This window comes from Panulirus ornatus, chromosome 12 (assembly GCF_036320965.1).
Source record: "Panulirus ornatus isolate Po-2019 chromosome 12, ASM3632096v1, whole genome shotgun sequence".
NCBI classification, from domain to species: domain Eukaryota; kingdom Metazoa; phylum Arthropoda; class Malacostraca; order Decapoda; family Palinuridae; genus Panulirus; species Panulirus ornatus.
This window is the reverse complement of record NC_092235.1, coordinates 28,227,238-28,253,224: the sequence shown is the minus strand read 5'-3', so window position 1 is coordinate 28,253,224 and position 25,987 is coordinate 28,227,238. Positions and strand designations below refer to the sequence as shown.

The window sequence follows — 25,987 nt, the reverse complement described above, 5'->3', positions numbered from 1 at the left end:
GAAGTGGTAGAGGATGTGTGGATCAGGTGTTTGCTTTGAAGAATGTATGTGAGAAATACGTAGAAAAGCAAATGGATTTGTATGTAGCATTTATGGATCTGGAGAAGGCATATGATAGAGTTGATAGAGATGCTCTGTGGAAGGTATTAAGAATATATGGTGTGGGAGGAAAGTTGTTAGAAGCAGTGAAAAGTTTTTATCGAGGATGTAAGGCATGTGTACGTGTAGGAAGAGAGGAAAGTGATTGGTTCTCAGTGAATGTAGGTTTGCGGCAGGGGTGTGTGATGTCTCCATGGTTGTTTAATTTGTTTATGGATGGGGTTGTTAGGGAGGTAAATGCAAGAGTTTTGGAAAGAGGGGCAAGTATGAAGTCTGTTGGGGATGAGAGAGCTTGGGAAGTGAGTCAGTTGTTGTTCGCTGATGATACAGCGCTGGTGGCTGATTCATGTGAGAAACTGCAGAAGCTGGTGACTGAGTTTGGTAAAGTGTGTGGAAGAAGAAAGTTAAGAGTAAATGTGAATAAGAGCAAGGTTATTAGGTACAGTAGGGTTGAGGGTCAAGTCAATTGGGAGGTGAGTTTGAATGGAGAAAAACTGGAGGAAGTGAAGTGTTTTAGATATCTGGGAGTGGATCTGGCAGCGGATGGAACCATGGAAGCGGAAGTGGATCATAGGGTGGGGGAGGGGGCGAAAATTCTGGGGGCCTTGAAGAATGTGTGGAGGTCGAGAACATTATCTCGGAAAGCAAAAATGGGTATGTTTGAAGGAATAGTGGTTCCAACAATGTTGTATGGTTGCGAGGTGTGGGCTATGGATAGAGTTGTGTGCAGGAGGATGGAGGTGCTGGAAATGAGATGTTTGAGGACAATGTGTGGTGTGAGGTGGTTTGATCGAGTGAGTAATGTAAGGGTAAGAGAGATGTGTGGAAATAAAAAGAGCGTGGTTGAGAGAGCAGAAGAGGGTGTTTTGAAGTGGTTTGGGCACATGGAGAGAATGAGTGAGGAAAGATTGACCAAGAGGATATATGTGTCAGAGATGGAGGGAACGAGGAGAAGTGGGAGACCAAATTGGAGGTGGAAAGATGGAGTGAAAAAGATTTTGAGTGATCGGAGCCTGAACATGCAGGAGGGTGAAAGGTGTGCAAAGGATAGAGTGAATTGGAATGATGTGGTATACCAGGGTCGATGTGCTGTCAATGGATTGAACCAGGGCATGTGAAGGGTCTGGGATAAACCAGGGAAAGTTCTGTGGGGCCTGGATGTGGAAAGGGAGCTGTGGTTTCGGTGCATTATTACATGACAGCTAGAGACTGAGTGTGAACGAATGGGGCCTTTGTTGTCTTTTCCTAGCGCTACCTCGCACACATGAGGGGGTAGGGGGTTGTTATACCATGTGTGGTGGGGTGGCGATGGGAATAAATAAAGGCAGACAGTATGAATTATGTACATGTGTATATATGTATATGTCTGTGTGTGTGTATACATATGTGTACATTGAGATGTATAGGTATGTATATTTGCATGTGTAGACGTGTATGTATCCCTGGGGATAGGGGAGAAAGAATACTTCCCACGTATTCCTCACGTGTCATAGAAGGCGACTAAAGGGGACGGGAGCGAGGGGCTAGAAACCCTCCCCTCCTTGTATTTTAACTTTCTAAAAGGGGGAAAAAAAAAATTTATATTTTTTTTTTCATACATTCGCCATTTCCCACTTTAGCGAGGTAGCGTCAAGAACAGAGAACTGAGCCACAGAAGAAATATCCTCACCTGGCCCCCTTCTCTGTTCCTTCTTTGTCGCTGTCTCCCGCGTTAGCAAGGTAGCGCAAGGAAACAGACAAAAGAATGGCCCAACCCACCCACATACACATGTATATACATACACGTCCACACACGCACATATACATACCTATACATTTCAACGTATACATATATATACATACACAGACATATACATATATACAAATGTACATAATTCATACTTGCTGCCTTTATTCATTTCCGATGCCAACCTGCCACACATGAAATGATAACCCCCTCCCCTCACACATGCACAAGGGTGCAAGGTAGTGCCAGGAAAAGACAACAAAGGCCACATTCGTTCATACTAAGTCTCTAGCTGTCATGTATAATGTAATGAATACTTCCCATATATTCCCTGCATGTCGAAGAAGGCGACTAAATACATATTATTTATCTTATTATACTTTGTCGCTGTCTCCTGCGTTAGCGAGGTAGCGCAAGGAAACAGACAAAAGAATGGCCCAACCCACCCACATACATATGTATATACATACACATCCACACAGCACATATACATACCTATACATCTCAATGTATACCTATATGTACACACACAGACATATACATATATACACATGTACATAATTCATACTGCCTGCCCTTATTCATTCCTGTCTTTTCGCGAGGAAAAGACAACAAAGGCCACATTCGTTCACACTCAGTCTCTAGCTGTCATGTATAATAAACAGAAACCACAGCTCCCTTTCCACATCCACGCCCCACAAAACTTTCCATGGTTTACTCCAGACGCTTCACATGCCCTGGTTCAATCCATTGACAGCACGTCAACCCTTGTATACCACATCCTTCCAATTCACTCTATTCCTTGCACGCCTTTCACCCTCGTGCATGTTCAGGCCCTGATCACTCAAAATCTTTTTCACTCCATCTTTCCACTCCAATTTGGTCTCCCACTTCTTGTTCCCTCCACCTCTTGACACATATATCCTCTTTGTCAATCTTTCCTCACTCATTCTCTACATGTGACCAAACAATATATATATGCCTGGAGAAGGCATATGATAGAGTTGATAGAGATGCTCTGTGGAAGGTATTAAGAATATATGGTGTGGGAGGCAAGTTGTTAGAAGCAGTGAAAAGTTTTTATCGAGGATGTAAGGCACGTGAACATGTAGGAAGAGAGGAAAGTGATTGGTTCTCAGTGAATGTAGGTATGCGGCAGGGGTGTGTGATGCCTCCATGGTTGTTTAATTTATTTATGGATGGGGTTGTTAGGAAAGTGAATGCAAGAGTCTTGGAAAGAGGGGCAAGTATGAAGTCTGTTGGGGATGAGAGAGCTTGGGAAGTAAGTCAGTTGTTGTTCGCTGATGATACAGCGCTGGTGGCTGATTCATGTTGGAAACTGCAGAAGCTGGTGACTGAGTTTGGTAAAGTGTGTGAAAGAAGAAAGTTGAGAGTACATGTGAATAAGAGCAAGGTTATTAGGTACAGTAGGGTTGAGGGTCAAGTGAATTAGGAGGTAAGTTTGAATGGTAAAAAACTGGAGGAAGTAAAGTGTTTTAGATATCTGGGAGTGGATCTGGCAGGGGATGGAACCATGGAAGCGGAAGTGAATCATAGGGTGGGGGACGGGGCAAAAATCCTGAGAGCCTTGAAGAATGTGTGGAAGTCGAGAACATTACCTCTGAAAGCAAAAATGGGTATGTTTGAAGGAATAGTGGTTCCAACAATGTTGTATGGTTGCGAGGCATGGGCTATGGATAGAGTTGTGTGCAGTAGGGTGGATGTGCTGGAAATGAGATATTTGAGGACAATATGTGGTGTGAGGTGGTTTGATCGAGTAAGTAATGTAAGGGTAAGAGAGATGTGTGGAAATAAAAAGAGCGTGGTTGAGAGAGCAGAAGAGGGTGCTTTGAAATGGTTTGGGCACATGGAGAGAATGAGTGAGGAAAGATTGACCAAGAGGATATATGTGTCAGAGGTGGAGGGAACGAGGGGAAGTGGGAGATCAAATTGGAGGTGGAAAGATGGAGTGAAAAAGATTTTGAGTGATCGGGGCCTGAACATGCAGGAGGGTGAAAGGCGGGCAAGGAATAGAGTGAATTGGATTGATGTGCTATACCGGGGTCGACGTGCTGTCAGTGGATTGAATCAAGGCATGTGTATGGGGGTGGGTTGGGCCATTTCTTTCGTCTGTTTCCTTGCGCTACCTCGCAAACGCGGGAGACAGCGGCAAAAAGAAAAAAAAAAAAAAAAAAAAATATATATATATATATATATATATATATATATATATTATATATATATATATATATATATATATATATATATATATATATATATGTGTACATGTGTATATATGTATGTCTGTGTATGTGTCGATATCTATTTATTTATTGTTACTATACTTAATTGCTGTTTCCCGCATCAGCGAGGTAGTGCTAGGAAACTGGCAAAGAATGGCCAATCCACTCATATGCACATATGTATACATAAATGCCATACACACACAAATACATATAAACATATACATACATATCCACAGACATATACATATATGCACATGTACATATACATACTTGCTTGCCTTTCTGTCACTACGCCACCCCACAGGAAGAAGTATCACTACTCCCCTGCTTCAGTGAGGTAGCACCAGGAAAACAGACAAAAAAGGCCACATTTGTTTACACTCAGTCTGTAGCTGTCATGTGTAATGCACCAAAAACACAACTCCTAATCCACATCCAAGCCCTACAGACTTTTCCATGGTGTACCCCAGACGTTTCAAATGCCTTGTTTCATACATATTCGCCAGTTTCCAAGTCAGCAAGGTAGCATCAAGAACAGATGACTGAGCCTTAGATGTAAAAATCATCGCTTGGCCCCCTTCTTTATTCCTTCATTTTGAAAAGTAAAACCGGAGGGGAGTTTTTCAAGCCCACCACTCCCATCCTTTTTAGTTACCTTCTACAACTCACAGGGAATGCATGGGCAGTATTCTTGCTGACCTTTCCCCAGGGATATATACAATATATACAACAATGTAAAAGTAAAGGGTGTAAAATGAGGTACAGAGACAAAAGGAGCACATGAGAGACACTGAAAGTGGATGAATAGTGCTGCTTAACATGCTTAAAGATCCATTCAAATGAAAATACCCCTCCAATCTCTACCATCTCACTTACCAATCCATCTACACCCTCAGCCTTTCCTTTTTCAGAGTATTACAGCTCCTCTTACCTCTTCTTTGGTAATTTTTTCCCTCTTATAACTATACTGCACTCTCCAGCCCTTCAATTCAACTGTACCAACACTCTCATCTCTTACACCATTATCCTCAATCAGTTCTTTAACCCTTAACTTGCAAATATAATCCAGAAATTCTATCACAGACAGAAGAAACAAAATTCCCTTACAGAACTTGTCTATATCACACATTATTGAAGAAAATCCACCTAATTTACTATATCTTTTTCTCTGTGGGGATGGAAGAGTGCTGAGTGGATGGAGGAGGGCCTAGGTTAGCAGCATGGATGCTCAGTACAAATGAAAGAATATGACAACTGAATTTTCAAAGTATGCTTTCATTCTACATACATTGAATATTCCTTTTATGCATATTTGCCACTTCCCATGGTAGCAAGGCAGCATCAAGAACAGAGGACTGAGCCTTCAGGGGAAAATCCTCACTTGGCCCCCTTCTCTGTTCCTTCTTTTGGAAAAGTAAAAACTGGAGGGGAGGACCCCCCATTCCCATCCTTTTCAGTCACGTTCTACAACATGCATGGAATACACGAGAAGTATTCTTTCTACCCTTGCATGATTTCAGCAACATATTTCTGTATCATCTATATATTCTCACAAGTATAATTTTCCAAGAAGAGACACAGAGACATTTACTCCTTATGTCCTGCATTCACCTCACTACAAAAACACAAAAATCATAACACTTCTTGATCTGTGGTCCTTGTCCTACCCAATGGATGTGGACAGCTTCATGAGTGCTGCAGGAGATCTACAGGAGTTCCTGGGAGAGAAAAGTAAACTATAATATGTATTTCTTACATATTCACATAGGCAAAACATTATTTACATGAATAAATAAACAAATGATCTTTTCTTTAACAAAAAGAAAAAACTTAAACGAATTTGTTTCTTATATTCTGAAAATATCTAAAACAGTGAGTGTGTAAATCTGGAAATATGTAATGAACTTTCTATGACGACCTGTGGGCTGTGGCCAGCAATAACACATGGCTCCCCTAAGGGTCATTCCTGAGGCAAACAACTTAAACAATGAAGAGAAAAATTACCACAACCATTGACATGAAACCTCAGCATAAATTCTTTGACAAACATTGCAAGTTAAGGGTAAAGAACTCTCTTTATTCCTCATTAAAACTCCTTTACCACAACCAAACTCCCAAACATGTCCAATAAACCTATATTTTACAGGAAAACCTCTCTTCTGCACCTATCTACCTGCTCTATAAATAGCTTACTGTTCTTTAGATTGTCATTAATTCTGTTATGTATCACAAAATTCATAACACTTCATGATACACAAAGTGTAAAATTAACTGTAGAGCAGATTCTAGGGATTTTTTGAGTTGCCAAAATTGTGCAAAATCTCTTGTAGAAGACTATCTTGCTCATGACCACAAATAATGGCATATTATCATACCTTCAATGCTTGATGAGCTACAATAATTTTGATCAGACGTTCAATCATGAAGAAGCACCATATTCCCAGCAGAACAAACAGGGATATGAACAAGTAGTCATGATGGCCATTTTCAGATGCTTGCAGGTGGAAAGACTGAAAATTGAAAAAAAGAAATGCTTGTGTAAAAACAACAAAAAGGCTGTTTCAAATGTGAGATCAATATCACAGACCCTGTAAAAACAGCCATATTAATTAACAGGAATAGAGAACAGAAGCAACTTAATGTGTTAATAATTCCTTTAAAACAATATCTACTGTTGTAAAATTTATCACTGCACACCTGTACCCTTCTAAAACTTACACTACTCTTACCAATGTATTTCTTAACTCTATCTCTTTCTTTATCTTATAGACTCTAAAAATCTTATTATTCACTCTGCTTACACAAACGTGTACCATAACGTATCTATTATCTCTCTCTTCAAATAACTCGGTAATCTCTTCTCTACTGTATAGGGAACGACCTTCTAAATTTCAAATCTTGTATCTCCATTCATTTTCTCACATCTAACACTAATTCAGTTATTAGCTGTAACTCCTTCACCAAAAAAAATATAATTGAATTTTCTCTTATTAAATACACAAAGAACTGTAACATGAATATTAATGAAAGTTCATACAAACTGGATAGCTTTATTGTAAGCAGAATTTGTAAACGGTTCCCAGTCTTGTTCACATAATAACATTTTATGACAGGCATGTGCCAGAACCAAACACCATCAACCAGAAAAACTTGTGGGTCAATGGCATCTTACCTCTGCCTCTTCTCTTTATATAAACTGAACAAGTTTTCTATCTCATTCTTGTATCTCCCCTGATGATGTGCTCATTACATGACAGCGCACTTGGGGTTTATTGTGGTTCAGTTTCCTCATAGTTATCAGCAACTTCAGTGCCACAATGTGACAGCTTATGCCAGTGGTGTCTCCAGGCACTCATTCTTGAGGAGCAACAAAATATTCATGATTCATATCATGGAAAACCAAGAATATGACATGAGAATACCCATCTGACATCTCTGAAGGCTGAAAATGTTAGCAAACTCACAAACTGACATCAAGCAACATTCCACATTGTCCAAAGAGAACAAAGTGAAAAAGTGAAGAGAACAGGGTTGGCTACATGGCTTCACCTCAACTCTATACTGCAAAGTCACAGACCGTGGCATGTCACTCTGTGGTCAGTGAGCCCTTGTGAAAGAGCACTTGCCACGCTTATATATCTTTGGATGGTTGAAATGGAAGGATATACTTTATTCTTTAGAGTAAAATGATGTTTTAACCTCCCACATGTATGTGCTATCTAAGAGACTCACAGGCCTTAAAATGTGATAAATTTTCATAAGCTCATTAGATTATTGTGGATGAATTATTGAAATAGTTTATTAGTATTAATGAGGTATACTGGTACAGTATAACCATTCTGATTGTACTTTAGTTGAACAATCTGCAAAAAGCTAACTGGCTACTTTCCATTTGTGTGTAAGTTTCCAAAAAGGTGCCATTCATAAAGAACCACATTCAATGGAAAAAAAATATCACAAATACCTTTTCAAAATAAATTCAGGGAGTCAAACATCATCCTTTTGCAGTCACTAAGAACTCTAGCCCAGCTCAGTTCAAGATGATAATGAACAGAGGGATCTTCAGAGGCCAAGTTTACCAAGGACTTATACACTTGATAATTTTCCTGTACTTTCTTTCCATGACTGTATAAGTGACCCGACAATGCAAAAGCAATAAAACTTTTATTTTTCTAGAAATCTCTTGTTATGTCCTCTCATTGCTCAATCCTTACATCTGTCAAACAACTGGTCACTGTCTGCATCTTGAAGTTACCCTTGATAAGCATATTTCAATTTTGACCACAGAATTGAAGACATTTAAAACTGTACTCTTTATGGGCACACTTATATTTGAGCCAATATTTCAGATCGAGTATGAATGCTTCTTTGTGGACATCACCATAGGTAAATGAGAATCTGCCTGAAACTGGTTGCAAGTAGCAACCAGGTTAATTAGCACATGGGGACAAGGCATGGTTCAGCAAGTCAGCTGCTTGTGTCCTTTATTTCTAAAGTGCCATCATTCCACTGAATTTTTGACAAGCTTGCCATACAATGGGCAGACAAGAGGTTACATGAGACCAAAATGAATTGGGAAGCAAGACCTTGTAATGTACAGAGAAGACAAATTTGCAGAAACAGTAAATGATAAAGCAAAAATACCCTTGGCAATTACCTAACCACACTAACCTAGTTGCTGAGATGTTTGACACCTTGTTCTTGGAAAGGGTGTCCTGAAATGAGCAACAGGGAGATTACATTAACTTGTGTATCTTGCAATATCAATTTTCCCATCAACTTTAGGTGGATCAATTACACAAATATTTACAGGTGGTTGCAAGCAAACTGCCAATTATTCCACAGTCCAAATGCACCTACGGCAGTAAAGATATTTTTTGGGAGTGGAATACCTGCTAACAAATCCATTCTTCTCTTTACGTACTACAGCAATCAAAGATACACAGAATTCATTCTTCAAGGTCATGGCGCTGATGCATAAGGAAAAAAATGAATGAAAGCAAATAAAGCTTTATTACCATTCATCATGCTTTGTATGGTGATTACATTCAAGACAGCAAAAGCTTGCAGGAGGGGATGTTTAACAACCTTTAAGCATACTTTTAAAAGCCAAGTAATCCATCGGAAATTACTAATCAAGCCAAGTAATCTACCGGAAATTACTTATCCAACACCATGTGCTGCAACTAAGAATGCAATGAAAGAAGTGCTTAGAAACTTGAATTTCTTCTACTGACATACCTTATTTTGTCCTAATCTGAAAGCCTGAAAAGAAAAAAACAGAAACTACATTTCTTTAGAAAATAACACAAAAGTGTAGGCTATTCTTTTCAGTTATCTCCCACTTTTGTCTTATAATGTGTAAGCTATTCTTTTTATATAAATCACCCACTTTTATCATATAAAATGTAGGTTACTCTTTTCATACATCTCCCACTTTCATCACATAAATCATAGGCTACTCTTTTTATATATCTCCCACTTTTGTCATACACAGTGTAGGCTACTCTTTTGTCTTATAATGTGTAGGCTACTCTTTTCACATACATCTACTTTTGTCAAACAATGTGTAGGCTACTCTCTTTATATACCTCCCACTTCTGTCATATGATATGCAGACCCAACCCACCCACATACACACGTATATACATATCCACCCACACACGCACATATACATACCTATACATTTCAATGTATACATATATATAAAAAGATGTTTCAGAAGAAGGTAAATAAAGTGCGTAAGACAAGAGAACAAATGGGAACATCGGTGAAGGGGGCTAATGGGGAGGCAATAACAAAAAGTGATGATGTGAGGAGATGAAGTGAGTATTTTGAAGGTTTGTTGAATGTGTTAGAAGATAAGAGTGGCAGATATAGCATGTTTTGGTCAAGGTGGTATGCAGTGAGAAAGTCAGGGAGAATGGTTTGGGAAACAGAGAAAAGGTAGTGAAAGCTTCGCGGAAGATGAAAGCCAGCAAGGCGGCGGGTTTGGATGGTATTGCAGTGGAATTTATCATAAAAGGGGGGTGACTGTGTTGTTGACTGGTTGGTGAGGATATTCAATGTATGTATGGCTCATGATGAAATGCCTGAGGATTGGCAGAATGCATGCATAGTGCCATTGTACAAAGGCAAAGGGGATAAAAGTGAGTGCTCAAATTACATAGGTATAAGTTTGTGGAGTATTCCTGGGAAATCATATGGGAGGGTATTGATTGACAGTGTGAAGGCATGTACAAAGCATCAGACTGGGAAAGAGCAATGTGGTTTCAGAAATGGTAGAGGATGTGTGGATCAGGTGTCTGCTTTGAAGAATGTATGTGAGAAATACTTAGAAAAACAAATGGATTTGTAGGTAGCATTTAATCTGGAGAAGGCATATGATAAAGTTGATAGAGATGCTCCGTGGAAGGTATTAAGAGTATATGGTGTGAGAGGCAAGTTGCTAGAAGCAGTGAAAAGTTTTTATCGAGGATGTAAGGCATGTGTACGAGTAGGAAGAGAGGAAAGTGATTGGTTCCCAGTGAATTTCGGTTTGCGGCTGGGGTGCGTGATGTCTCCATGGTTGTTTAATTTGTTTATGGATGGGGTTGTTAGGGAGGTGAATGCAAGAATTTTGGAGAGAGGAGCAAGTATGCAGTCTTGTGGATGAGAGGGCTTGGGAAGTGAGCCAGTTGTTGTTTGCTGATGATACAGCGCTGGTAGCTGATTCGGGTGAGAAATTGCAGAAGCTGGTGACTGAGTTTGGTAAAGTGAGTGAAAGAAGAAAGCTGAGAGTAAATGTGAATAAGAGCAAGGTTATTAGGTGCAGTAGGGTTGAGGGACAAGTCAAATGGGAGGTAAGTTTGAATGGAGGAAAACTGGAAGTGAAGTGTTTTCGATATCTGGGAGTGGATTTGGCAGAAGATGGCACCATGGAAGCGGAAGTGAGTCACAGGGTGGGGGAGGAGGCGAAGGTTCTGGGAGCGTTGAAGAATGTGTGGAAGGTGAGAACATTATCTCGGAAAGCAAAACTGGTTATGTTTGAAGGAATAGTGGTTCCAACAATGTTATATGGTTGCAAGGCATGGGCTATAGATACGGTTGTTTGTGCCGAGGAGGGTAGATGTGTTAGAAATAAGATGTTTGAGGACAATATGTGGTGTGAGATGGTTTGATCGAGTAAGTAATGAAAGGGTAAGAGAGATGTGTGGTAATAAAAAGAGTGTGGTTGAGAGAGCAGAAGAGGGGGTATTGAAATGGTTTGATCACATAGAGAGAATGAGTGAGGAAAGACTGACAGAGGATATATGTGTCAGAGGTGGAGGGAACGAGGAGAAGTGGAAGACCAAATTGGAGGTGGAAGGATGGACATAAAGTGGGTGAAAGGCATGCAAGGAATAAAGTGAATTGGAACAATGTGGTATACCAAGGTCGAGTGCTGTCAATGGATTGAACCAGGGCATGTGAAGCATCTGGGGTAAACCATGGGAAGTTTTGTGGGGCCTGGATGTAGAGATGAGCTGTGGTTTCAGTGCATTACACATGACAGCTAGAGACTGAGTGTGAACGAATGTGGCCTTTTGTCACAAAGTGTAGGATACTCTCTTTATATATTTCCCACTTTTGTCATATAATTGGAGGTGGAAGGATGGACATAGAGTGGGTGAAAGGCGTGCAAGGAATAGAGTGAATTAGAATGATGTGGTATACCAAGGTCGACGTGCTGTCAATGGATTGAACCAGGGCATGTGAAGCATCTGGGGTAAACCATTGGAAGTTTTGTGCGGCCTGGATGTAGAGATGAGCTGTGGTTTCAGTGCATGACACGTGACAGCAAGAGAATGAGTGTGAACGAATGTGGCCTTTTGTCACAAAGTGTAGGATAGTCTCTATATATTTCCCACTTTTGTCATATAATGTGTAGGGTACTCTTTTTAATCATCTCCCACTTTTGTCATGTACAGTGTATGTTACTTTTTTCATACATCTCCCACTGTCATCACATAAAGTGTAGGTTACTCTTTTTATATATGTCCCACTTTTTTACATATGTAAGGTGTAGGCTACTCTTTTTATACATCTCTCACTTTTGTCATATAAAGTGTAGGCTACTCTCTTTATACGTCTCCCATTTATGTCATATAAAAGGCGGGTTACTCTTTTTATATGTCTCCCACTTTTGTCACATAAAAGTATCCTACTCATCTTATGAATCACCTACTTTTATCATATTACAACTGCTCTGGAAAGCAAGGTTGCCTTAGTTCCAGCCCATAACCTGGAGAGATAGGTTGGCTCATTTCCAGCCCATAACCTGGATAGAAATGATGGTTTAGTTTCAGGCCATTACCTAGAGAGAAATGTTGGCTTAGTTTCAGGATATAACATGGAGAAAGGTTAGTTTAATTCCAGGCCATATCCTGGAAAGAAAGGTTGATTTAGCTCCAAGCCATAACCTGAAAAGAAAGGTTGGTTTAGTTCCAGGCCATAACCCAGAAAGAAAGGTTGGTTTAGTTCCAAGCCATAACCTAACAATTGGACATGTTATGTTCACATTACTGCAAATAATACCGAGTTTACGTTACCAAATTTACAGTCATCCCTGCAATACTCAAGAGAAATTCCTCCAGAGCAGAAACTGACGCTTGAAGTAAGAGCAAACCAATAAACTCAATTACAGCAACATATCCACTTTACTCCATGTAGGTTGGGATAATAATGATAATACTGATAGCAATAATCCTTTTTTCATACTTGATTTTCCACATTAGTGAGGCACTACTAGGACAGATGAAGAAAAGCCACACCCATTCTCTTGCTATCATGCTATGTAATGTACCAAAATCGCAGCTCCCTATCCACATTCAGGCCCAACAGACCTTTCCGTGGTCTACCCCAGACGCTTTCCACGACCTGGCTAAGTAATTGACAGCACATCGACCCCAGTATACCACAGTGTTTCAATTCACTCTATCCCATGCACGCCTTTCACCATCCTGCACTTTCAGGCCTAATTGCTTAAAATCTTTTTCACTCCATCCTTCCATTTCCAATTAATGATAATAATAATAACAACAACAATAATAACAACAATAACAATTATTATTATTATCATTATAAGTTATTAAATTATCTACTAAACTTGATCGTCGTTTCCCACATCAGTGAGGTAACACCATGAAACAGACAAAAAAAGACCCATCCACTCACATACACATAAACAGACGCTCCTTAACTTATGATGGGGTTACGTTCTGAGAAACCCATCATGAGTTGAAAATACATCTAACCTACTGAACATCATAGCTTAGCCTAGCCTACCTTAAGCAGTCTCAAAACACTTACATTAGCCTTCATTGGACAAAATCATCTAACAAAAAGCCTATTTTATAATAAAGCATTGAATATCTCACCACTGTAATGTCAAAAAATCATAAGCTGAACCATCGGTCAGGGACCATCTGAAAACACATATATGTATACACACACACACACACACACGCATATATTTTTATATTTACATTTATTATGCTTTGTCGCTGTCTCCCACGTTTGTGAGGTAGCGCAAGGAAACAGACGAAAGAAATGGCCCAACCCACCCCCATACACATGTATATACATACACATCCACACACACAAATATACATACCTATACATCTCAATACACACATATATATACACACACAGACACATACATATATATCCATGCACACAATTCACAGTCTGCCTTTATTCATTCCCATCGCCACCTTGCCACACATGGAATACCATCCCCCTTCCCCCTCATGTGTGCGAGGTAGCGCTAGGAAAAGACAACAAAGGCCCCATTCGTTCACACTCAGTCTCTAGCTGTCATGCAATAATGCCCGAAACCACAGCTCCCTTTCCACATCCAGGCCCCACACAACTTTCCATGGTTTACCCCAGACGCTTCACATGCCCTGATTCAATCCACTGACAGCACGTCAACCCTGGTATACCACATCGATCCAATTCACTCTATTCCTTGCCCTCCTTTCACCCTCCTGCATGTTCAGGCCCCGATCACTCAAAATCTTTTTCACTCCATCTTTCCACCTCCAATTTGGTCTCCCACTTCTCGTTCCCTCCACCTCAGACACATATATCCTCTTGGTCAATCTTTCCTCACTCATTCTCTCCATGTGCCCAAACCATTTCAAAACACCCTCTTCTGCTCTCTCAACCACGCTCTTTTTATTTCCACACATCTCTCTTACCCTTACATTACTTACTCGATCAAACCACCTCACACCACACATTGTCCTCAAACATCTCATTTCCAGCACATCCACCCTCCTGCGCACAACTCTATCCATAGCCCACGCCTCGCAACCATACAACATTGTTGGAACCACTATTCCTTCAAACATACCCATTTTTGCTTTCCGAGATAATGTTCTCGACTTCCACACATTCTTCAAGGCTCCCAGGATTTTCGCCCCCTCCCCCACCCTATGATTCACTTCCGCTTCCATGGTTCCATCCGCTGCCAGATCCACTCCCAGATATCTAAAACACTTTACTTCCTCCAGTTTTTCTCCATTCAAACTTACCTCCCAATTGACTTGACCCTCAACCCTACTGTACCTAATAACCTTGCTCTTATTCACATTTACTCTTAACTTTCTTCTTTCACACACTTTACCAAACTCAGTCACCAGCTTCTGCAGTTTCTCACATGAATCAGCCACCAGCGCTGTATCATCAGCGAACAACAACTGACTCACTTTTCAAGCTCTCTCATCCACAATAGACTTCATACTTGCCCCTCTTTCCAAAACTCTTGCATTCACCTCCCTGACAACCCCATCCATAAACAAATTAAACAACCATGGAGACATCACACACCTCTGCCGCAAACCTACATTCACTGAGAACCAATCACTTTCCTCTCTTCCTACACGTACACATGCCTTACATCCTTGATAAAAACTTTTCACTGCTTCTAACAACTTGCCTCCCATACCATATATTCTTAATACCTTCCACAGAGCATCTCTATCAACTCTATCATATGCCTTCTCCAGATCCATAAATGCTACATACAAATCCATTTGCTTTTCTAAGTATTTCTCACATACATTCTTCAAAGCAAACACCTGATCCACACATCCTCTACCACTTCTGAAACCACACTGCTCTTCCCCAATCTGATGCTCTGTACATGCCTTCACCCTCTCACATATATATATATATTTTTTTTTTTTGCTTTGTCGCTGTCTCCCGCGTTTGCGAGGTAGCGCAAGGAAACAGACGAAAGAAATGGCCCAACCCACCCCCATACACATGTATACACATACGTCCACACACGCAAATATGCATACCGACACAGCTTTCCATGGTTTACCCCAGACGCTTCACATGCCCTGTTTTAATCCACTGACAGCACGTCAACCCCGGTATACCACATCGATCCAATTCACTCTATTCCTTGCCCTCCTTTCACCCTCCTGCATGTTCAGGCCCCGATCACACAAAATCTTTTTCACTCCATCTTTCCACCTCCAATTTGGTCTCCCACTTCTCCTCTTTCCCTCCACCTCCGACACATATATCCTTTTGGTCAATCTTCCCTCACTCATCCTCTCCATGTGCCCAAACCATTTCAAAACACCCTCTTCTGCTCTCTCAACCACGCTCTTTTTATTTCCACACATCTCTCTTACCCTTACGTTACTTACTCGATCAAACCACCTCACACCACACATTGTCCTCAAACATCTCATTTCCAGCGCATCCATCCTCCTGCGCACAACTCTATCCATAGCCCACGCCTCGCAACCATACAACATTGTTGGAACCACTATTCCTTCAAACATACCCATTTTTGCTTTCCGAGATAATGTTCTCGACTTCCACACATTCTTCAAGGCTCCCAGAATTTTCGCCCCCTCCCCCACCCTATGATCCACTTCCGCTTCCATGGTTCCATCCGCTGCCAGATCCACTCCCAGATATCTAAAACACTTTACTTCCTCCAGTTTTTCTCCATTCAAACTTACCTCCCAGTTGACTTGACCCTCAACCCTACTGTACCTAATAACCTTGCTCTTATTCACATTTACTCTTAACTTTCTTCTTTCACACACTTTACCAAAGTCAGTCACCAGCTTCTGCAGTTTCTCACATGAATCAGCCACCAGCGCTGTATCATCAGCGAACAATATATATATATATATATATATATATATATATATATATATATATATATATATATATTTTTTTTATTTTTTTTTTTTATACTATTCGCTATTTCCCGCGATAGCGAGGTAGCATTAAGAACAGAGGACTGGGCCTTTGAGGGAATATCCTCACCTGGACCTCTTCTCTGTTCCTTCTTTTGGAAAAAAAAAAAAAAAAAAAAAAAAAAAAAAAACGAGAGGGGAGGATTTCCAGCCCCCCGCTCCCTTCCCTTTTAGTCGCCTTCTACGACACGCAGGGAATACATGGGAGGTATTCTTTCTCCCCATCCCCAGGGAATATATATATATATATATATATATATATATATATATATATATATATATATATATATATATATATATATATATATATTCCCCCTGGGGATAGGGGAGAAAGAATACTTCCCACGTATTCCCTGCGTGTCGTAGAAGGCGACTAAAAGGGGAGGGAGCGGGGGGCTGGAAATCCTCCCCTCTCATTTTTTTTTATTTTCCAAAAGAAGGAACAGAGAATTGGGCCAGGTGAGGGTATTCCCTCAAAGGCCCAGGCCTCTGTTCTTAACGCTACCTCGCTAATGCGGGAAATGGCGAATAGTTTGAAAGAAAGAAAAGAAAAGATATATATATGTGTGTATGTATATATATATATATATATATATATATATATATATATATATATATTGTTACGGAACACGTGTGCTTGTGCTCACATGTTCGCGTATATAACGTGTGTGTGTCCATATGGTATTGATATTTCTTATCAGGACGAGGATTAAGGCCTCCCTCTGAGACGTCCTCCGAGCGTCAGTTCACACCAAGCATTAGGCGTAATACTTTAATTTTAATTTTATTTTGAAACCAGATGGTCACTTGTCCTTGAGCACCCCGACCCTTCTCTGAGGGGGGGGGGGGGGGGGGGGGGGAGTAAGTTGTCATCAGCTGCGGAATATTTCGCCACCCGTACTGGACATGTCGCTGCAGGCTTACCAGAGGGAGGGTGATCTACGCAGTTTGTGTAACTGTTCCTCCAACCAATCAGAATGTAACTGAAGTTTATAGCCAATCAAAATGTAAGGTTGTATAGCTAGCAGGGAACGCTTATATACCCATGACACCCGCTGAGTCTCGCTCTTTCTAGCCCAGCGAGGTAAGTGGTCCACCCCTGCTGTAAGTCCTGCTGTGTTGTAAGCCTGTAAGCCCTGCTGTGCTATAAGCCCGTTATAATTATTAGTGTAATGTTATCGAAGAACTGCCTTAGAGGAAAGAGAACTCCTGGCTTGAAATCTTATCTGGAATGTTAAGTCATGTACAAATGTTATCCTATGTTCAATGTTAACTCTAATGTTCAGTGTTAACGTAATGTTTCATGCTTGATTTATGTGCCTATCTTTGTACACTTGAATTCTTTCATTATAAGTAGATTTAGTGTAATGCTGGTCTTTAATTCAATCCCATAACTTTATTATTGTGTTATCCTGAGTTGTGCAACTTGACAAATCTATAACGTCCTTGCAAGACAAGGAACAGTAGTATTTGTAACATATGTTACTTGCGACCTTGCCTGAATAAGTGTTGAATTCGTAACATATAAATTGGCGACCTTGCCAGGATATTTCTTGCCTTAACGGAATCTCTTTCCTTGATTCATTTATCATGTCGTTGATCAGTGGTGACAATACCGTTCTTGATCTCAGTTATTGGCGAAAGCAGCTAGAGATAGCTAAGGTCAATGCACAAGCACAGTTACAAGTGCAGAAGAAGAAGACTGAACAAGCTAGGTTAGCTCTCGAACGTGAAAGACTTAGACTTAATGCTTCACCATCAGGACCAGTGCCGTCTCAGTTAGGTAACTTACATCACGTACCGAAGTTCAGTGAACTTGACGCGGGCAGGCATTCAAAGGGCTACGACAGCAGAGGGAGGACCAATGATTATGTAATCCCACCTGAAGCTGCTACCTTGCCGGTAACTCATGAAAGTAAGGGGAAATACTCCAACAGAGTTAAGAGTTGTTTTTATTGTGGCAAGGCTGGGCACCAGGTGAGGGATTGCTGGGCTCGAGAGGAGGAATTTAGAGATTCTACCGTGAGTAGACCGGTGAATCTCGTCTCAACTTTAGGGCCACTTAGTAAAGTAGGTGAGGCTGTCCCTGCTCTTAGGAAAAAGAGGGGTTGCGAGAGTGTAGTTAAGGATCCGTTCTGTGGGAACTACAATGCGTTCCTGTCTGAGGGCTATGTTAGTAGATGTGGTGTACGACGAAAAGTGACTGTATTACGGGATTCTGGTACGCTGCAGTCCCTGATGTTGGATGGCTTGGTGCCGCGAGGAGAGTTTGGAGACCGAGTCTTGCTCGAAGGATTGTCGGGTTCCGAGGAAGCTCCACTAGTCGATGTGAGGGTAGAAACAGATCTCTTCACGGGCCATGCTCTCATAGGGGTTGTAGATAGGTTACCTGTCTCAGGTGTGGACTTTGTGTTAGGCAGTGACCTAGCGGGAGGGAAGTTGAACCCAGTGCCGGTGTTGCCTACGGGCCCGGTGGAGTCCACGGAGACAGTGCAGCTTGACGAAGAAGTCCCAGAGTTAGTCCCCAACCACGATGTTGCTAGGTCGATGACAGCTGGCACGGCAGGCCGTGTGCCTGACGACATAGCCGTTGAAACGGAGGAAGTGAAGGCCAGCGAGAGGAGGCTGTGTGATACCCTCTCCCCTGGTATAGACTCCGTTGAAACGCAGGAAGTTAAGACTCTCCCCCCGACTGAGACCAGCGAGAGGAAGCTGTGTGATACCCTCTCCCCTGGTGTAGCCTCCGTTGAGACAGTGGACCTAAAGACTCTTCATGAGGGTGAGGCCAGCGAGAGGAAGCTGTGTGATACCCTCTCCCCTGGTGTAGCCTCCGTTGAGACGGCGGACTTAAAGACTGTTCCTGAGAGCGAGTCTAGTGAGGGGAAGCTGTGTGATACCCTCTCCCCTGGCGTAGACTCCGTTGAGACTGAGGAATTGTCTCATGCCCATTCAAGAGAGAAGACTCTCCCTGAGGATGAAATTAGTGAGGAGAAGCTGTGTGATACCTCCTGTGCTAGTTTCGAGACTGAACGAGATTCAGTGGGTGAGACTGAGGATTTGTCTCGCGCCCATTCAAGAGAGACTCAGGAACGGAGGACAATATGGTATGACAAACGATCTCGTTTAAGAAGGTTTGAGGCGGGCGACGAGGTGTTGCTTCTACTACAGCAGTCAGGTCAACCCTTGGTTGTCCTTTCTAAGGGTTCCTACACCATTATCTGGAGTGTAGGAGACTCAAATTACTTTGTCTCTACCCCTGTTAAGCGCAGAGGTCGGAGATTATGCCACGTCAACATGCCTAAGCCATATTTCAGTCGTGATCCTTCACCCTTGGAACCGACGGTGCCAGTCTGCATCATCTTACGTCCAGCAGTAGCCGTGTGTGACGAAGTCGACGACGTAGCTGCGAGTGCCTCGAAGACTTGGGACCCGGGCGGAAGCGTGAGAGAACTGAAGTGTTGCTTGTATATAGTTGGGTACTATAGGATGTTCATTGTAAATTTTGCAACAGTCGTAACCCCTCTGACAGATTTGTTGAAGAATGTTGGGAATGAGCAGTGTGAGACAGTCTCTCTTATTAGTTAGGAACCCTACTTTTCAACTGTTTTATTTTGCAGGCTCCAACCAGATTAACTGTGAATGCCGCCAGTGTTGTAAAAGCTGGAAAGGTCCCCCATGCAGGAGGACAGAGAGAAGGTTGAGCCCAAACATATAGCCCCCACCAAGAAGAGGGAACTTTTGTTTTGCTATTTGTATTGTAGCACTTTGTTTATGTGTTATTCAAGCAATCATAGAAGTAACCTTTGTTTTCCTATTTGTATTATAACACTGTATATTTGTGTTCTTCAGCCAATCAGAGTGTACTGACTACCAAACCTTTCAAAATGTTCACAAGTTATGGGAACGGAGTCAATATTAAATAGATGGGCCTTGTTATGTACAATTTTTACGTTACATTATTTTCAGCACATCTTATGTGTTAACAGATTGTGTTAGCCGATTGTTTATCCCGCTCTTAAGAAAATTCCTCTTCTAGGAATTTTCTCCTTTAAGGAGGGGGGTGTTACGGAACACGTGTGCTTGTGCTCACATGTTCGCGTATATAACGTGTGTGTGTCCATATGGTATTGATATTTCTTATCAGGACGAGGATTAAGGCCTCCCTCTGAGACGTCCTCCGAGCGTCAGTTCACACCAAGCATTAGGCGTAATACTTTAATTTTAATTTTATTTTGAAACCAGATGGTCACTTGTCCTTGAGCACCCCGACCCTTCTCTGAGGGGGGGGGGGGGGGGGGGGGGAGTAAGTTGTCATCAGCTGCGGAATATTTCGCCACCCGTACTGGACATGTCGCTGCAGGCTTACCAGAGGGAGGGTGATCTACGCAGTTTGTGTAACTGTTCCTCCAACCAATCAGAATGTAACTGAAGTTTATAGCCAATCAAAATGTAAGGTTGTATAGCTAGCAGGGAACGCTTATATACCCATGACACCCGCTGAGTCTCGCTCTTTCTAGCCCAGCGAGGTAAGTGGTCCACCCCTGCTGTAAGTCCTGCTGTGTTGTAAGCCTGTAAGCCCTGCTGTGCTATAAGCCCGTTATAATTATTAGTGTAATGTTATCGAAGAACTGCCTTAGAGGAAAGAGAACTCCTGGCTTGAAATCTTATCTGGAATGTTAAGTCATGTACAAATGTTATCCTATGTTCAATGTTAACTCTAATGTTCAGTGTTAACGTAATGTTTCATGCTTGATTTATGTGCCTATCTTTGTACACTTGAATTCTTTCATTATAAGTAGATTTAGTGTAATGCTGGTCTTTAATTCAATCCCATAACTTTATTATTGTGTTATCCTGAGTTGTGCAACTTGACAAATCTATAACGTCCTTGCAAGACAAGGAACAGTAGTATTTGTAACATATGTTACTTGCGACCTTGCCTGAATAAGTGTTGAATTCGTAACAATATATATATATATATATATATATATATATATATATATATATTGGGGATTGTATCCCCGGGGATAGGGGAGAAAGAATACTTCCCATGTATTCCCTGCGTGTCGTAGAAAGCGACTAAAAGGGAAGGGAGCGAGGGGCTGGAAATCCTCCCCTCTCACTTTTTTTTAATTTTCCAAAAGAAGGAACAGAGAAGGGGGCCAGGTGAGGATATTCCCTCAAAGGCCCAGTCCTCTGTTCTTAACGCTACCTCGCTAATGCGGGAAATAGCGAATAGTATGAAAGAAAAAAGAAAAGATATATATATATATATATTGGAAAGGCTCACAATTTTGTGCGTGATCAAGTATATTCCTGAGTCCATGGGGAAAATGAAACATGACAAGTTCCCAAGTGCACTTTTGTGTATGTGTGTGTGTGTGTGAGTGGATGGGCCATTCTTTGTCTGTTTCCTAGTGCTACCTCGCTGATGCAGGAAACAGCGATTAAGTATAATAATAAATAAATAAATAAGCTGTTATACTGTGTGAAACATGCTGTATAAGTACAGCATTGCAAAGAAATAATTATCCATACCCACCTGTGGAATGAGATGGAAAAGTGATGAGGCCGCCAGAGACCCCACAGCCAGACCAACCAGGAGCGTTAACAGTTGCTGGTAGAAGTTGTGCGCCATCAATGGCAACACAGAAACCCCCGCCAAGGAACAACCAGAGATGAGCGTCACAAACAGAAGCCCATAGCCCCACACTGATCACAAAATAAAAACAAGAAAACAGAACAATTTGGATCATAAAACTAAATAATCAAAGCCCCAAGAGGCCAAGCTGAACTTTTTATATCAATAGTTGCAACAAAATACATACACCAAGAGATAACAGACTGCTGTTATATGATGGGTACAGCATTTTGTAATATGGAAAACTAGGACCCAGCAAATGTTCAAGCATATGGTATCTTCTCTATTGTTACTAAACGGTTTATGAATCCTGATAAGTCATCTGATCAACTGCATATCTGGTGTGCTGGACACAGCAAAGCAATAAATGTAATGTATATTCCTTGCTTAAATGTTGCTGAGCTAACCTTTTGGCCTCAACAAGAAAATTGATAAGCATGGTGGATATGATGGAGTACTGTAGGAGAGGGCCTAAATGTAATGTGAAAAGGCTTTTTGAATGTGGATATGGGGAAAATGACTAAGATACAGGAAAAATTTTCGGACATTAAATATGAACAAAGCTAAGGAGTTGTAAAGAATAACGAAGAGGGAGTTCAAGAATAAGAGCAAAAGGTAAAATTAAATTAGCCTGTAATAAAGGCCCTCACAAAGACATGTTAGGCACTGTTGCAACAAAGATAATCCATAGCTAAATCACAAAGCAATTTATGAAAATGTTCCAAGCAACAAAGAAAAAAAGGTTAAGTGAAGTAATAAAAATTGTGAACATGATTTGGGAGAAAATCTAGCACTGAATTTAGTGACAATATAAGAATGCAGGGGCAAATTATTTAAGGCTGGGTAGGGGCAGGAAAAGATAAAATGATGATTGTATTCTCCTTAACATCAAGGCATGCAAAGAAAGTGGAGGAACACTCTAAAGTCTGCAAATTTTTGAGAAACAGAAGCTATGTTTGGTGTAGGTGAAAGACAAAGAGTGAGCTCTTTTTCTTTCTACTTTTGAGCTGAAGGCTATGGCCAAAAACAGAGTCCTAATTAAGAATAGTTCTAAAGTGAAATGCAAAAAGACTAAAGAAACATATAAGTGAATAACTGAGAGAAATAACAATCTAAGAGTTTTGGAGAAAGAGGCAGGTTGAGATTAAAAATTAACAAACAATGACAAGAAAGGATGATGATGACAAACACATATCTAACTAGAAAAATGAGATAATCCAAGCAAATGAGTCTATGGTGCTATTAAAGGGTTAGTGTGGACTGTAGTGGGAACTCAAATAACTAGTGCAAGCTAAGAGATCTTAAATAAGTTTCACTCTCTTAAATAAGTCTCACTCATGTTAAAGTAACTGTAAACTATAAGGCATTTCTTAAAGAGATGGTAATACAAGGAGAAATTCTTTTTTCATTCACTTTTGTTTTGAAGAGGCAGTTGATGAAGAAATCAAATAAAGGCAACAAAGCTCATAGTCAATATGCATGGAAGAGGTGGAAGCCACTTAGAAGGTTAACGAACAGCTGATGGATGGGGTACTAAAATGATGGAAGTATCTTATACAAATTACGAAAACATTATCAACAATCAATGTAAAAAAAGATAATAAGCAACAAATCAAAATACTTTAAGAGATGAAATCAAGATGGGGTGCTACTGTGAATAAATGCAAAGGGTGTGACACTTGAAGTCTAATATGGATATCCCATGCGAGAGGAAGAAATAATGAAGCAATCAAAAGTTTGGTCATCAGCACACAGCTGTTTCCATATACTCAAAAAATGAAAACCCCACCTTCAGCAGATCTAGGTTTTTTGGATGCTTTGCTGCTATTTTCCTGGTTACAACTACTACTTCGCTGAGATTGGTACAAAACAACTGGTAGGAGAGCTTGCAGATCTTCTACATCCAGATTATCGTTCTCTATCCCATATGCTCTCATTAAATCAGTATCTGTACACTGTAAGAAACAAACAAAATGAGAATTGAAGTAATCTGACATGTATTAACTCTTTATCATTACTATTTATAAGATACCCACACCAACATGCAGAATTCTTTGGTAAATATAAAAAAATCCTACACGTACTGGATGTTGATGGTGTTTATGAAAAATATAATTACACTATGACATGCATCTGCTAATATTTCTTCACATGCACAATTGTCTGATTGAAATATGAAGGACTGGGTACAAGCACAACTCAGGGGTAAGGTGAAAAGATACACTGAGGGAGGGTAAGTGTTAGGGATGTCACAGAGAAGGAATGAGACACACAAAGAGAGTAGTATCTAATAGTTTTTGCATGGACCATACTACCATGTAAATACAGAAAAATGCAGATCATGTATACATAAGTACAATGGTCTTGTGGAACTCATTCATATGATAAACTGTAGTCACATTCATAAATGATCCATTTGATCTCTCTTACATACAAAATCTCTCCCTTTGTTTTAAAGTCTTCCCTGGGTACATCCCCTTAACATAAACTACCTCAACTTATTACAATTTCTTACTGTGGTGGACATACTCTCTGACTTGGATACAAATTCCAATTATGACACCTTCATACTAGGATACACTTTATGACCAGGATGCATTCTCAGAGGAATTTTTCATGAATTCTTTCTCCTATTTCATCTCAAAGTGGGTATCAAAAAGATACTGTAGATGCAAAATCATTTAGAGCTATGCAGGAATAATCTGATCAGAAAAAGAAAAAATATATATATGGTAGTGATACTGCAAACCAGAAAATATCACAAAAGGGAAATATGTGTGCTTGAAAATAAGAGCATAATGGTATAAATTATGCTGCTTACTCTTGTATATGACAATGTAAAATGGGGTATGGCACTGATGGGCAAAACAGAATTCAAGTAATTAAGAGAGATTTGCTAAAAGGGGTGTGGAGTACCTGAAGTGTAGACAGTGTGGAGAAAGATAAATGTCTAAAAGACATACACAAAACCATAAGTCAATTAGCTAATGTAAGGAAAGTCATCACAGAAAGAAAATGAACAAGTAGGTATACAAGAAAGTAAAGATTTGAGCAATAATCATTAAGCTCTACTAAAAGAATCTTGTGGTATAAGCAAGAAATCATTTATGGTGATGGAGGACATAGGTGTTATTGTTGTTGAATGATTATTATCTCTCCAAGAAGGAGTTTCATTAGATTTGCAAGACTCAGGGTGATTCAAAACAGATAATCAAAATTGGTAATCACTAACTGGTACATGTTCATACCTCTGTAATGATCATTTCATTTAAATATGAATCTTTGTCCTTTCTGACTTATGAAACAGTATACATGACAATAAGCTAACTCACCGTTTCTAATATGCTGCACTGAGCTGCAGATAAATCCCTGTTCATGTCACAGTCTGTCATCACAGACACAGGTGGTTCTCTATTAATTGGCATACAATAACGTTTTCCTGTTGTGCATTCTACAAATAACCGAAAGTCCTCTTGTGTAAAATTAATCTTGTTGGCTGAATATCCATACCATCTGCAAACACAAAATGAAACAAACTGAAATCACACTGTCATTGCCAATATAATACAGAAGAAAGATTAATATATAAGAACACATTCTTTCCCGTCCTGCCCAACTTATTATACAAAACATTTTTTAAAATGATGTCTTCTGGTAAACACATATTAGTCAAAGTACAATATGTCATATCATACAGTAAAACTAAAAGTCCCATACTGAATCTCCTCTAAACAAATGTGTTGGAGAAGATCTAATGTTCCTTAGCAACTCGGCATAATAAAGAAGCGCATCCCATCCAATGATTTAACCTATCTTCCTGCTCTATAATCCCTAGATACAGGCCTAATGACCTTCCTCATAGGTCACTGGCCTTTAAACCCAACAAACTAACTAACTAACTAACTGGAATCCTCTTCAATGAAGCTACTATACGTGCTCCATTTAAGCAATCCACAGTAGCAATAATCTGAAATAATCAATAGTTAAAATAACCCATGTATATTCCATTATCAACTTCCCAATT

The 25,987-nt window shown here is 40.4% G+C and overlaps 1 protein-coding gene across 2 annotated transcripts in view; it reads right to left on the bottom strand.

Annotated features, from left to right (window-relative positions):
* Positions 1–25,987, bottom strand: part of LOC139751971 (metal cation symporter ZIP14-like) — a 58,089-nt gene that overhangs the window by 21,481 nt on the left and 10,621 nt on the right. Inside the window, exons 3-7 of one of the 2 annotated variants that reach the window (XM_071667712.1) lie at positions 25,296–25,476; positions 23,753–23,918; positions 21,865–22,034; positions 9,313–9,336; positions 6,447–6,581 (exon numbers count right to left, since the gene is read on the bottom strand). In XM_071667712.1, coding sequence (XP_071523813.1) covers positions 6,447–6,581; positions 9,313–9,336; positions 21,865–22,034; positions 23,753–23,918; positions 25,296–25,476 — 676 coding nt within the window. The remainder of the gene's footprint in view (positions 1–6,446; positions 6,582–9,312; positions 9,337–21,864; positions 22,035–23,752; positions 23,919–25,295; positions 25,477–25,987) is intronic. The other variant, XM_071667711.1, reaches the window with a different exon arrangement.